Source organism: Sorex araneus, chromosome 4 (genome assembly GCF_027595985.1).
Source record: "Sorex araneus isolate mSorAra2 chromosome 4, mSorAra2.pri, whole genome shotgun sequence".
Taxonomy (NCBI): Eukaryota; Metazoa; Chordata; class Mammalia; order Eulipotyphla; family Soricidae; genus Sorex; species Sorex araneus.
The window spans coordinates 136,419,280-136,431,810 of NC_073305.1; the positions used below are offsets into that span (position 1 = coordinate 136,419,280).

A 12,531-nucleotide genomic window follows, 5' to 3' on the forward strand; every position below is an offset into this window, starting at 1 on the left:
AAGTCCATCTGCTCTCTAACCCTACAATCAACACTAATTTGGCCCACCCTCTTCAGTCCAAATAAGTCTGTTATTGTAACCAACAAATATTTGCGAAATATACATGTGATCAGCTAATTTACTGGTGAATTGTGTAAAAGTTCGAGAGTTTTCCATCCTTCTGAACCGTTTCTAGCCCTTCCTTCCACACAATTGCCCTCGCCTCAGGTATCGTGTCCTCACCCCAGCCCAGGCCTCCTTCACCAGTTAAGCCTACACCCACCTTTCTTTAAAAAAAAAATGTAGGAGTACTGCTATTCATTCAGTCATTGATTAAGCTGATTGAATTGGGCATGAACTCCACATTACTTTTTTTTAAAAATTTTTTTGTATCACGGTGAGATAGAGTTACAAAGCTATCATGTTTGAGATTTAGCTATATAATGATGGAACACCAATCCCTCCACCAGTGCACATTTCCCACCACCAATGTCCCTCGTATTCTCCCCTCTCCTCCACATCCCATTCCTAACCCTGCCTCTATTGGCAGACAATTTCCCCAATACTCTCTCTCTAATTTGGGGCATTATATTTTGCTCAAATTTTCCCACCACCATTCAAGCCTACCTGCCAGGGGCGGATGCTAGATAATTTATTTTCCATTGCTCATTTTGAATATCATGAGAGCTTGCGCAGTCGCATTTGCAAATGTAAATTTCTAGATTGTAGATGGTTGGGTTCCAGAGACATCTCTGTATGGCACTAATCCATTTTGGGATTTAATTGAGAATCTCCAGGCCAGGGCTGTTGGTGCACTAAGATGGCACTTGGAGGCAAACAAATTGTGGGTGTAACTGTCAGTCAGCTGGGTGGGTAGGGACCCGGGGAGGGACAGCTGGTCCTCTTCTGACATGTGGCCTGGAGATCTAGTCCTGGAACCTGAATACGGGGTGGGAGGAAGGGGAGCAGGGGCTTGCTTGTGGAAGCTCTTGGTCACTGGGATTCCATCTGGAGTAGGCCTACACCCATCTTACAGGTCTCTATGAGAATCACTTTTTGTCTCTGTATGGCTGCTCATGAATTCTCAGAGTAAGTTTACCTTCTAAATAGATACAACTGTACTTCTCTCTTGATAACTCGTGTCTTGTGTTGGATTTAAGGCATTGAATTTAAGGCATTCCCCACAGACCATAAGTTACATGAAGACAGAACTATGTCTGGCTTTCTTGAAAATTCACTCAACAGACCTAGGGATGTGTCTCAATTACAGGTCTTAATTCCAGCAGATGCTTCATGGTAGAAACAATATAAAATGAATTATTGTGCACCTGCTATGCAGGCAGGATGGAGTGGGGATTGGGAAAATGGAGACAGTGGTTGATGGAAAGTGACAGCTGTGGTAGTATCAGTGTTGGAATACTGAATGCCTGTAACAAATCACCATGAACAACTTTGTAAATCATGGTGTTTAAATAAAGCGTGTGTTGTAAAAAGAAGGAGAAATTTACAGATCTTTCTTTCAGGCCTCAGGTTTGATCCCAGTACCCCAACCCACCACCACATTGTGTGATTCTGGCGATAAACAGCCCCTAATTGCAACAAAGGGAACAAAAATCACTTTACAAGTATTTATAGTGTATTCGCTGTATGTCAGTTTGTATGCATTAAACTGCTCATTCCTAGGCTCTTAATACTGAGGCCCTTAATACCTATACTAATGACTGCACTTACATTATTTTGGAAGAATGAACCAGTGACTAATGACTGAGCCTAAAGATGCATATTAAAGATTCACAAGATTTCATGCCCTTGTCTTTGCTTGACAGATTCAAATCCTTCTTGGAACCAGGTGAGATTAAAAATTATTTACATGAGGAAAATAAATAACTCTCTTTTAGAATAGCTTAAAGTTCATAGTCTTTCTCAACTCAATGATGGCAAAGCCTTACTATTGAAGAGACATTTGAATTTCAGACACAGCTGTTTCCAAATATGTTTCAGAACCAAAGACAGTGAATTAGAGTGAGTCATGTTGGATTTGAACAAAATCCAAGTACATCCATATAGGTCAATAAGATCGATTTATCTATGCAGTTCATCAACTCTCAATAGATAGAGTTGACGGGAGGGCGGGGATGGGGGTGAGAGACAGGGACATAGTTCATGTAGTAGAGCACACGCATGTGTGAGGCCCTGCATTCACCCCACACCCCCAGCCCTCTCCCTCTCTACAGCACACCAGGAATAACCTTGGTGGCCTCCAAGCACCAGCAAGTGTGACCTCTAGAAACAACTGTTTTTTTTTTTTTTAAGTAAAGATATGGGGCCAGGGTGATACTACAGCAGTTAAGGCATTTGCCTTGCATGCGGCTGACCTGAGTTCGATCTCCGGCATCCCATATGGTCCCCCAAGCAGTGCCAGGAGTAATTCCTAAGTGCAGAGCCAGGAGTAACCCCTGAGCAATGCTGGGTGTGAGCCAAAAAGGCAAAAAGAAAAAAAAGAGTAAAAATGGATGGAAAGGAGCCCAAAGGGTTGGAGTGCATGCTTTGCATGTAGGAAACCTGGGGTTTGATCCCTGATCCCAATAGTTTTCTGAGCACTGACAGGAGTTGCCCCTAAGTGCCACAGGGTGTGACCCCAAAACTAAAAAATAAACAAATAGAATAAAAACTAGCAAAAACATTTTTTTAAAAACAATAACCAAAATGGTGGATTTGAGAACTTAAAAAAGACAAACACCTCTCTACTCTCTAAAGGGTTGTCGGGCATAACTGTGCTATCAAACAGATAACGCTGTCAACATGTATTATGTCAAATGATGACATCTAATGATAAAGGCATAAGTTAAGAGTGATAGGATAGTTAGTAATCTATGTTTAAGAAGATAGAAATTATTGTCATAGCTTATGTACAAATTTATGTTATAAATGCCATGTAGGATTTATTTTCAATTGACAAAATCAGATATTACACTTGATCTTCGCCACAAGCCTGAGGTATTGCTATCATTTACTCCAAATTCCTTAGCTTACTGATGCATTTCTCCTGAAATAAAATAGAACATTAAGCTTCAAATAGAAGTGTGTAAGTTTTTAACTAATGGGGGTGGCAGTTACTACTGGGTATGGGCAGTCACTAACAGGGGTTGGCACCAAGGCTCCAAGCAGCATGGCATTCTCAGACCCTCGCACTGAGGGACCTACTTGGTTGGCTGAGAATTTTTGGAAGTGGTCCCCCCCTCACCTCAAAAAAACCCAGCAAACAAAAACCCAGAACAGCTGAAGCAGGTATGATTTGGTTGATGGATAACAAAAGGTCTTGGCCTGATTAGAGCTCCCAGGTCGAGGGGTAATTAATTTACCTTGGTGAATGAGCTGGTCAAGAAAAGCAAATTGTATAGGTCTCTAAAGTTATCTTTTGAAGTGCCCTTTGGGAAAAGTATTTCTGGAAAGCGTAGCTCAGAAGTAGGAGAGATAGTTGAGGGGTTAAGGCATTTGCCTTGAATGCAGCCCACCCCGGCATCCCTGGTCCAGTTGGCCAAGAATTGCTGTAAGGGGCCTAAAGGGTCTACTTATCACCCCTTGAGAGGACCCCCAAATCAAAACAACATCCAAAATAGGTGAAAAACTTACACACTGATGGGGCAAGCATTGATGGGGGTGGGCAGAAACTGATGGGGAGCCACTGATAAGGGTGGCACCTATTTTTAAAAAGAAATAATGTCCTAAAGTCAAATGTATATTATAACATGTATTTTTGAGTTCTCTTGGGGGTACCTCTAAATGCTCCTGCCTCTAGTCAGCTCTTTTCTCTCAGCAATCACTCAAGAATATTTTATGCAGAACGCAGAAGCCTGTGATGAGAGCTCTAAATTCTCAAATAACGCAGTCTCTGCTCTTACCCGGACACCAGATGAACGCCAGCATCTCCAGCTTCTGCAGAACAGGCAATTGCAAACAAGTGATCAAAGGTCTCTCTGAACCACTGCTTCTGCTTGGGCACGGGGATGTCTGTAATCATGAAGAAAAGCAAAGTGAGACATAAAGGGAATTAATGACAGTCACTGAGCTTCCAGTCAGCTTCATTCTGGGAGCCAGGGGGACCAAAAGGATACCAGGAAGAACAATGAGAGAATGTCCACCCCATGCCAGAGGGTCCATCGGTGACCAGAGTTTTGGACGCTGTTGCATGCTGCTGTTCACAGAATGGTTCATCCACAGAGAAAGCCACCTACTGAGAAAAATCTGGCATGGGAGCGAGCTGCCAGCAAGGGGTCTCAGGCACCGAGCATATTCCGCAGATCTTGAAGGGTCCATGACCAATCTGAGCAGAAACTGGCAGGAGTTGAGGAGTGCAGCTAGTCACATACGACAGGAGAAAGGACCCTCCGTCTCTTCCCTAGGGACTGAAAACATGAAGAGTGGCATGGGCAATAAGCAAACCCAGGCCAACCAGGAAAGACATTACAATGCACGTCAATGGGGGGTACAGGGGTTCAGCCTCCTGTGTCAAAGAAGCATGGACTGCATTAAGGAGATGATATCAACCCTCCTGCTTCCCCAAAGGTGCCCCTAGCAGCACTTGCCAACTGAGTATACCATTATTCCCTTTCCCTCCACTCCATGTAGTCAAAGGCCAGCCTACATTGATGTTGTGGTGGGGCAGCACCCTAGCATCACTCCCTGTCAGTCCAGTTTATCAAGGTTCCTATTTCCCCAGGCATCCCTACCAGAGCACAAAAGACAGCACCTGAACACAGCTTCCAGAAGGTTTGTCAGGGAGGAAACGACAAAATTCAAGTCCCCATGCCCCCTAAGTATTTAGGATAACACAGACACAAGTATGACTCACATCTTGGCACAGACAAATCCAACAGTGAGTGAGTGAAGGATCTGGACAACTGATCCCTGTTGGAGGGTCAAGAAGGAGATTCCAGGGTCAGGTGAGGGTCTGGGGAACAGTGACCCTGAGAGGCTTCTACTGGGGAAGCCACAGAGGAGACAAGGACCAGAGACAGAGAGGACAATGGTCAGCTTAGTGTGTGGGCATATCCCTGGAATTCACAGTCCAGAGGAAAGGGCTGTGGAGGCATCCTACTTCCCAAAGTCAAGTTTCTGTGTCAAGAAGGCCATTCTAGTAACAGGGCTTTTAAAACAATGCTCTCCTTAAAGAGCCAATAGATGTTTCTCTCTCTCTCTTTATATAATGTAGGATTACTGCTATTTAATCAGCCACTTATTAAGCTGATTTAATTGGGCATGAACTCCACATTATTTTTTTAATTCAGAATGTTAATTTTATTATTATTATTATTATTATTATTATTATGCACAGCGGGTAGGGCATTTGCCTTGCACATGGCCAACCTGGGTTCGATTCCTCCATCCCTCTTGGAGAGCCTGGCAAACTATCTGGCAAGTATCCCGCCCGCATGGCAGAGCCTGGCAAGCTACCCATGGCATATTCGATATGCCAAAAACAGTAACAAGAAGTCTCACAATGGAGTCGTTACTGGTTCCCACTCCAGCAAATCGATGAACAATAGGACAACAGTGCTACAGTGCTACATTATTATTATTATTGTTCTCTTCCAGGAGTTTTAGTTTAGTTTTAGTCCCTGGGTCTTAGCGATTGATTAGATTACATGGCGCTGTGGGCAATTTGTGGGTGTGACTGCCAAGCTACTGGAAACTGGGGGCCTGGAGGGAAGAGGCCCATTCCCAATCAAAGCGGGCTTAGAGATCTGAGTTACGAGTTCCCATGTACCTGGGTTTTCCTGCCAGTCCACTCTCTGGTGAGGTTCATCCCGTCTTGGGTGAGGATCATCCAAGGGTGTGGAGAGTGACCTTGCGCATGGTGGCAATTGGGTTCTGGAGGTTTTTGGCTGCTGGGGCTCTACTTAGGGTGGGAGGGAAACTCAACCCACCTCCCTCTGAGGTGCTCCGGTAAAGACAGCCTGGCAAAGGATCAGGATATTCTGTGATGCTCTCTTCCAGGAGCTTTAGTTTATAGTCTCTGAGTTTTGGCTGTTGATGAGATTACATGGCGGTGGGAACAGTTTGTGGGTGTGACTGCCACGCTACTGGAAAACTGGGGGCCTGGGGGGAGGAGGCCCAGTCCCGATCCAAGCAGGCTTGGAGGTCTCAGTCTTGGGTTCCTGCTTACCTCTGCCCTAACTGTGTCTTTTGATCTCTTTCTAGATTTATGGGTCTCTGAAATACGGCCAATAAATGAGCTTATACAGTTGAGCTGGAGGTGGTTTTTTGGTGTGCCTTCCACATACCTAACTTTTGGCCATTTAACTTCTTGGTAAACTTGGTCCCAAGGTACAGCAGCAATTTTGGGATATCTGGAAGTCTGAAGGCACCATTAGGCTGCTGATGCACTCGTCCCATAGGTATAGGTTGACCTGCTGGTAGCACCATACTCCCTAGATTTTTTTTGTGTGTATGTCATGGGTTAGTGCTGTAGTCTTTATGCCTGTACCATTGTGAACCCAACATTGTATTCTGAAATTGCAAGCTGAGGCCAGTGGTTTAGATAAAGAACTCAGTAGCAAGTTGCAGCAAAAGAGATAAAAAATTGACTTCAGGTTCTGGAACAACAGTGTATTTGTTAGGGTATTTGGGGTGCATGCAGTTGACTCAATTGGATCCCCAGCATTCCATATGGTCCCCTCAAGCATCACCAGGAGAAATTTCTGAGTGCAGAGCCTGCCAGTTTGGCCCCCAAACAAAACAAAATACACTTTATATGGATAATACCCCCCAACAGTCTAGGTCATATATGCAGGACCAGATTAAATACATCATACTATTGGTATGTCAGACATCAAACACAAAGCAGATGTGGAGGCAGAGGGATAACTCAATGGATTAAGAGCATGCTTTGAAAGCCACAGCTCCCACCCCAGCACATCTAGGGGATGAGACTCCATTTACCCCTTTAAAAAATTTTAAAAAGGAAAAAAACAAAAATGGGTGCTGATACTTACACAATGCAGAAGTCATCTCAAAAGAATAGAACATGCCAATTCACAGTGGGCTGAGCAAACCTAATGTATATTCAAGTGATAGTAAAAGAAAAATGTAGCTGGGCAGCATTAAGATAACAATAGCAGAAGTACCTCTTATGTCCTAGGTACTTCTAAATATTTCACATTAGTCCTCACCACACCCCTAATGAATGAAGAATGGCCATGTATAAGCACAGAAGATATCTGCCATGGGGCTGATCTATGAAAGAAACCCAGGGACAGACTAGCAGCACCAGAGAGACCCCAACCCCCCAGAAGCTGGCCCAGCAGGCCTCAGGCCTCAATAGCCTGATGATGTAGGCAGGTAGGCTTCCCAAAATTAAGTTTCTGTGTCAAAAGGCCATTCTTGTCCTGGGTTTGTATTATTGTCTTTATGCTTGTTACCATTGGAAGAGTCCCCCATGGCAATGGAATTCCTGGGGAATAATAGCCCTGGAGGCTGCAAAAAGACCACCAGTGAGTATAGGAACTAAGGCCTGATAAGACTTCATCTGAGTCAACAGACCCAAGGAGCTGGACCATCCTTTCAGCAGGAACAAAGTTCAGGAAAGGAATTTCAAAGAGAACCATGGACCACTCCCAACTACCCCTTTGGCAACTGTCCTAGCAATGGACATTTATCTAGCTAGAAGCCCCTCCCTCCCCCACACTGGGGCTGCTTGAGAGAAACTCTATAAAAGCCACAGTGAACAATGGAGCATATGCTGCCCCAGCTCAAGTGCTGCTTGTGATGTAGGCAGGCAGATAGACAGGGAAGGGCCCCACAGCAATGAAACTTCCAGAGAAGAAGGCTACCAGAATTTACAATGAAATTCCTGGGAAGTAATAGACCTAAAGTTACCTAGGTAGAAGGCCCACTTGGGGGCAGTTTGGGAAAACCCTATAAAAGCCATCTTGAATAAAGGAAGAGTGTGCATGAGCACATGTGGTACCTCAGCCCATGTGTCACCCACACCTCCCCTCTTTAGGCGTGTTTTTCCATCCTTTCATGTCTAATGCTAGGATGTGTGTAGGGCTCTCTCCAGCCTTGGGAAAGCCTGGATTCTCTCTTGAGCACGATATTCTCTCTCCCACTTTTCTCTCTCTCCTCCCTTTCAAAAACCTCCAAAGGAAATCTATTTTACTTAACTGCTCATCTACTCCTGAAATTCTTTTCTGCAAGGTGAGATAAGAACCCAGTAACCCGGGGTCCCGGGTGGCAGAGGTGGATCGAGAGAAAGTGGTTTTCTCTCTCCTCTCCACTTCATATAAGCCACCCATGGGGTCCACCTACAGCACATGTGGCACCTGCCCGCATCTCTCTTCTTGAGATGTCTACTGGGGCTCTTTCCGTCCTTGGAAAAGCCCGTGTTTTCTCTTGAGTATATTACTCTCACTTTCTCTCCCTCTTTCCCCTTGCTAAAGCCTTCAGATAAAATCTGTTTTTATTTGACTGTGTCTCCCCATGAAGTTTTTCTTTGAGGTAGGACAAAAACCCAGAGACCCATGCGAGTCAGTGTTCTGCAACAGTACTGGGCTTCTATACTTATCAAACCTCTCCCAGGTGGTCAGCTGGCACCCCGAGTGCTGGCAAGGCCAAGTTCCTGGTTCCAGAATGCCATAGCCATTGTCTTTCGCATCCCAGCAAAAAGACAAAACAGGAGTGTTCTGGAGGTTGGGAAGCTAGTACAGCAAGTAAGACCTGCACATGGCTAAAGGGACTCCATCCTAGCATTGTACACTTCCCCCAAGCCCTGCCAGGCGTGATCCCTGAGTGCAGAGATAGGAGTTAGCCCTGAGAAACATTGGATGTGGCCCAAAACCAAGAAGAAAAGAAACAGTGGGGCCTGGACTGGGAAATACCACCCAGGCAGAGACAGGGATACCTTTCTGAACACAAGAGGATTTAAGAAACAAACAAAATACTAAGGCCCCAGACCTCTGGCCCCCAAGGTTTAGAATGTTACCCACCAGGTCAATGGCCAGGAACTGGAATCAGGAAGAACATAACGGCCCAAAACTCAAACATAACATTAGAGGCTCCCTAACTAAATAAACTTTGGTGAGTTCAAATCAACAAGCCCTGCTTCAGCATTCAGAAATTCCCACCAGCTGTTCCCCCTGGTCCTACACATGGCCAAAGAAAACCGAGGGAAATTAAAACATCAGTCCCAAAACCAACTGGGAGACAACAGAAACTGCTGGAGAGAGGAGAGCAGAGACCCAAAAACTATCATCAGTCACTTTCAGAAAGATAAGAAAAGCCATTGCAACTGCAGGACATAATCATGATAACAAAGGAAAATTCAGTTAGAAAAAAAGAGCTTTTGGAACAGTCTACATGCTATTATTATTATTTTTTTATCATTTTAAGCATTTCACACTTTTAGATGCGAAAAGAAAATGTTATAAGGTGAAAGACAAGATGGAGAAATTTCCGAGAAATTAAGAGAGAGAGAGAGAGAGAGAGAGAGAGAGGGAGGGAGGGAGGGAGGGAGGGAGGGAGAAAGGAAGAGAGAGAAAGAAAGCACAGTAGGAAGGGTTGGAAAAGGCTAAAGGATTTGGTGGGCAAGTTCCAGAGGCCCAGCCTAATTAATAGCACTTCCAGAAAGAGCTGCTTTTTTTCAGAGACTTGAAAAGGAGCATCGACCCCTGAGCTGCTCTCAGGCTGCTTAGGAGAAGAATGCAGGCTATGGATTAGAGAGCTAGGCAATTCTCTCAGGCCAGACTGCTGAGGTTTATAATAAATCTTGCGTCTGTTTGACTTTTTAAGTGCACATACAACTTTGATGACTCAGTAAACACTAAAATGGGGAAAATGAGAGGGTTAATGAACGGAGGTGGTAGAGACAAACTTAAGTAACTGCCAAGTAGCCTGAGTTTCTAGTTACTCCACCCATTTCATGTGACTACAGAATGAAAAGGATGCAGAGTCATGTTAAAATTTAAAAAAAAAAAAAAGAGTGGGCTGGGGTGAAAGTTTAAAGGGCTGGAGGCTTTTCAAGTCTACTCTCTAGAACTTTATGGTTCCCTGAGCACAGAGCTAGGAATAGCCCCTGAGCACTTCGGTGTGCCCGGCCCTAATAATAACAACAACCAATGTATTTTTCAGGCCTACCTACATATATACTGGTTTAGAATATAATTTCAACCCCATTACAAATGATTTCTTACTTAACTCTGCTCTTACTAATATCCATGTAAAGACTTACAGTCACCAATTTTGGTAGCTATTGGTGCTGTTTCACCAAATTCTTCAGGCTATCAACCTCCTTGTAGAAAGGCACTTCTGGCTTCTTCTGAGGGGTGGGACCATGAGACCAGTTCTGGCCAATGAGCTGTGGTCTGAAGTGATGAATGTGGGGTTTTTATTTATTTATTTATTTATTTATTTATTTATTTATTTATTGCTTTTTGGGTCACACCCAGCAATGCACAGGGGTTACTTCTGGCTTTGCACTCAGGAATTACTCTTGGCAGTGCTCAGGGGACCATATGGAATGCTGGAACTCGAACCTGGGTTGGCCGAGTGCAAGTCAAACACCCTACCCACTGTACTATTGCTCCAGCCCCAGATATGGTTTCTTAGCTAGTGTTTTTCATTGTATCAGTAAACCCTCCAAGCTCCCCTTTCTCTAGGCATGCTTAATGATATTCCCGACTACACTGGGTGACTAGTAGAACACTCATTGATGCTCAATCAATCTATAATGCATGCAAGAAACAAACCTTAGTTTTAAAAGTGTCCCATGGCATAAGCGGCCCTTTCTTAGATACACTAATGGGATGTGAGGTCTGCACCCCATGCTAATCACCCACCCAGCTGTCAGGCTTGGCGCAGCAGCATCATTATGTCCAGCGTCCGTGCCAGCTGGCCGCAAGCAGCTACCCCTCTCTCACCTGGGTAGGCATGAGGAATGAGCATTCCAGCGGCGACGTCGCTCGTGGTGTGGGGAGTGAACTTGTCTGAAATGACCGTGATGGAGCATCGTGGAACCAACCTGGAAATGCACAGTGCTGTGGAGAGCCCCACCACGCCAGCGCCCACCACTGCAATCCGTACTGTCTCCATGCACCTGTGTGGAGGGAAAGGGCGGGGGGGGGGGGAGGTGAGCCTTGTGTGCGATTGGTCCAGACAGCACAGAGCTAGATCTTGGCATTCTCTCCTAAGGCCCCCAGCCTCTCAAAACAAGACCTTTCCTGGAGCCACAATGATAGTACTGTGGGTAGGATACTTTTGTATGGTCCACCCTGGCACCACCTATTATCCCCCAAGCCCCACCACAAGTGGTGATCCCTGAGCACAGAGCCAGGAGGAAGCCAAGAGTACCACTGGCTGTGTCCCCACACCACACCCCAGAAAATCCCAAGACTTTTCCAATTGTTGGGATGCCAGCAATGAGTTGAGATGTGGGTGACACATTTGAGGGAGTTTTAGACCGCAGCACAATACTGGACTGGAGCTGCTTTTATTTTTATTTATTGTGTATTTGGTGTTTTTGTTCTGGGTCACATTTGGCAGTGCTCAGGAGTCACTTCTAGCCAGGCTCAGGAGACCAACTGTGGTGCTGTTGAAATTGCACCCAGGATGACCATATGCAAGGAAAGTGCCTACCCACAGTACTATCTCTTTGGCCCCTGGGGTTGCTTTTAGAATACACAATATTTTGGGGGGCAATTTCTACTATGGCATCCCTTTTGCAAAGCCATCTTAACTGTGGCCATCACCTAGGGAAGGTCCACAAGGCAGGTAAGGGAACCCCATTTTGGCTCCTAGAAACCACCTCAGAGGTAGCCCTTGAGAGACCCTGTAGGGAATTGAGAGCTCGGCTCCGTCTGTGACAGACAGGTGTATGGGTTTAGGTTTTGTTTTTCAGCCACACCTGACAAGGAGTAAGCTCAGGCTTACTCCTGTCTCTGAGCTCCAGAATTACCCTTGATGAAGCTCTGGGAAATGGGAATTGAACAAGGGTTGGCTGAGTAGAAGTCAAGCCCTTTACCTGATATACTCCCTCTCTGGCCCTATAAACTGGTTTTTAATTACAAGGTGACAAAAGCACATGAATTGGCAAAAGACTAACACCTAAGCTCAATGAAAATTCTGGAGGTGGCCCTAAGCAAAAGGGAGGGAGGTGGCAGGGCGCAATGTATAGAGGAGTCCCTTGGTGGTGGGATGGCACTGAAACTCTGATGGTGGGTACAGTGCACCCTAGCCCCAGTCGGTGGTATTAAACCAGAGCACTGAACTTCTGTAAACTAACGGTCAATGTAAAAATTTTTCTTTTTAAATTAATTTTTTTGGTTTTGTGTCATACCAGGCAAATTAATGAAAAAAATTAATGATAACTCTTTTACTACAGAAAGTCACAGAAAGTTTGAAGGACTGAATTTAATCTCACTCTCCTTTCTCACTCTAATTGGAAACCAGCTTTGCGTCCCCAGCTTTGCTTTCCCTCTCAGCTATGCACCTGCCAGCCCCACTCCCCCTGACATACACACTACACAACCATGCATCTGAGACAGTGCTCCTCCCAGA

General features: G+C 45.1%; 1 protein-coding gene across 3 annotated transcripts in view; it reads right to left on the bottom strand.

Moving 5' to 3' along the window:
- DDO (D-aspartate oxidase) overlaps positions 1–12,531 on the bottom strand; it is a 35,413-nt gene that overhangs the window by 21,614 nt on the left and 1,268 nt on the right. For 2 of the 3 annotated variants that reach the window (XM_055135882.1, XM_055135883.1), the window contains exons 2-3: positions 10,896–11,071; positions 3,882–3,990 (exon numbers count right to left, since the gene is read on the bottom strand). In XM_055135882.1, coding sequence (XP_054991857.1) covers positions 3,882–3,990; positions 10,896–11,067 — 281 coding nt within the window. In that variant the 5' untranslated portion in view covers positions 11,068–11,071. The remainder of the gene's footprint in view (positions 1–3,881; positions 3,991–10,895; positions 11,072–12,531) is intronic. The other variant, XM_055135881.1, reaches the window with a different exon arrangement.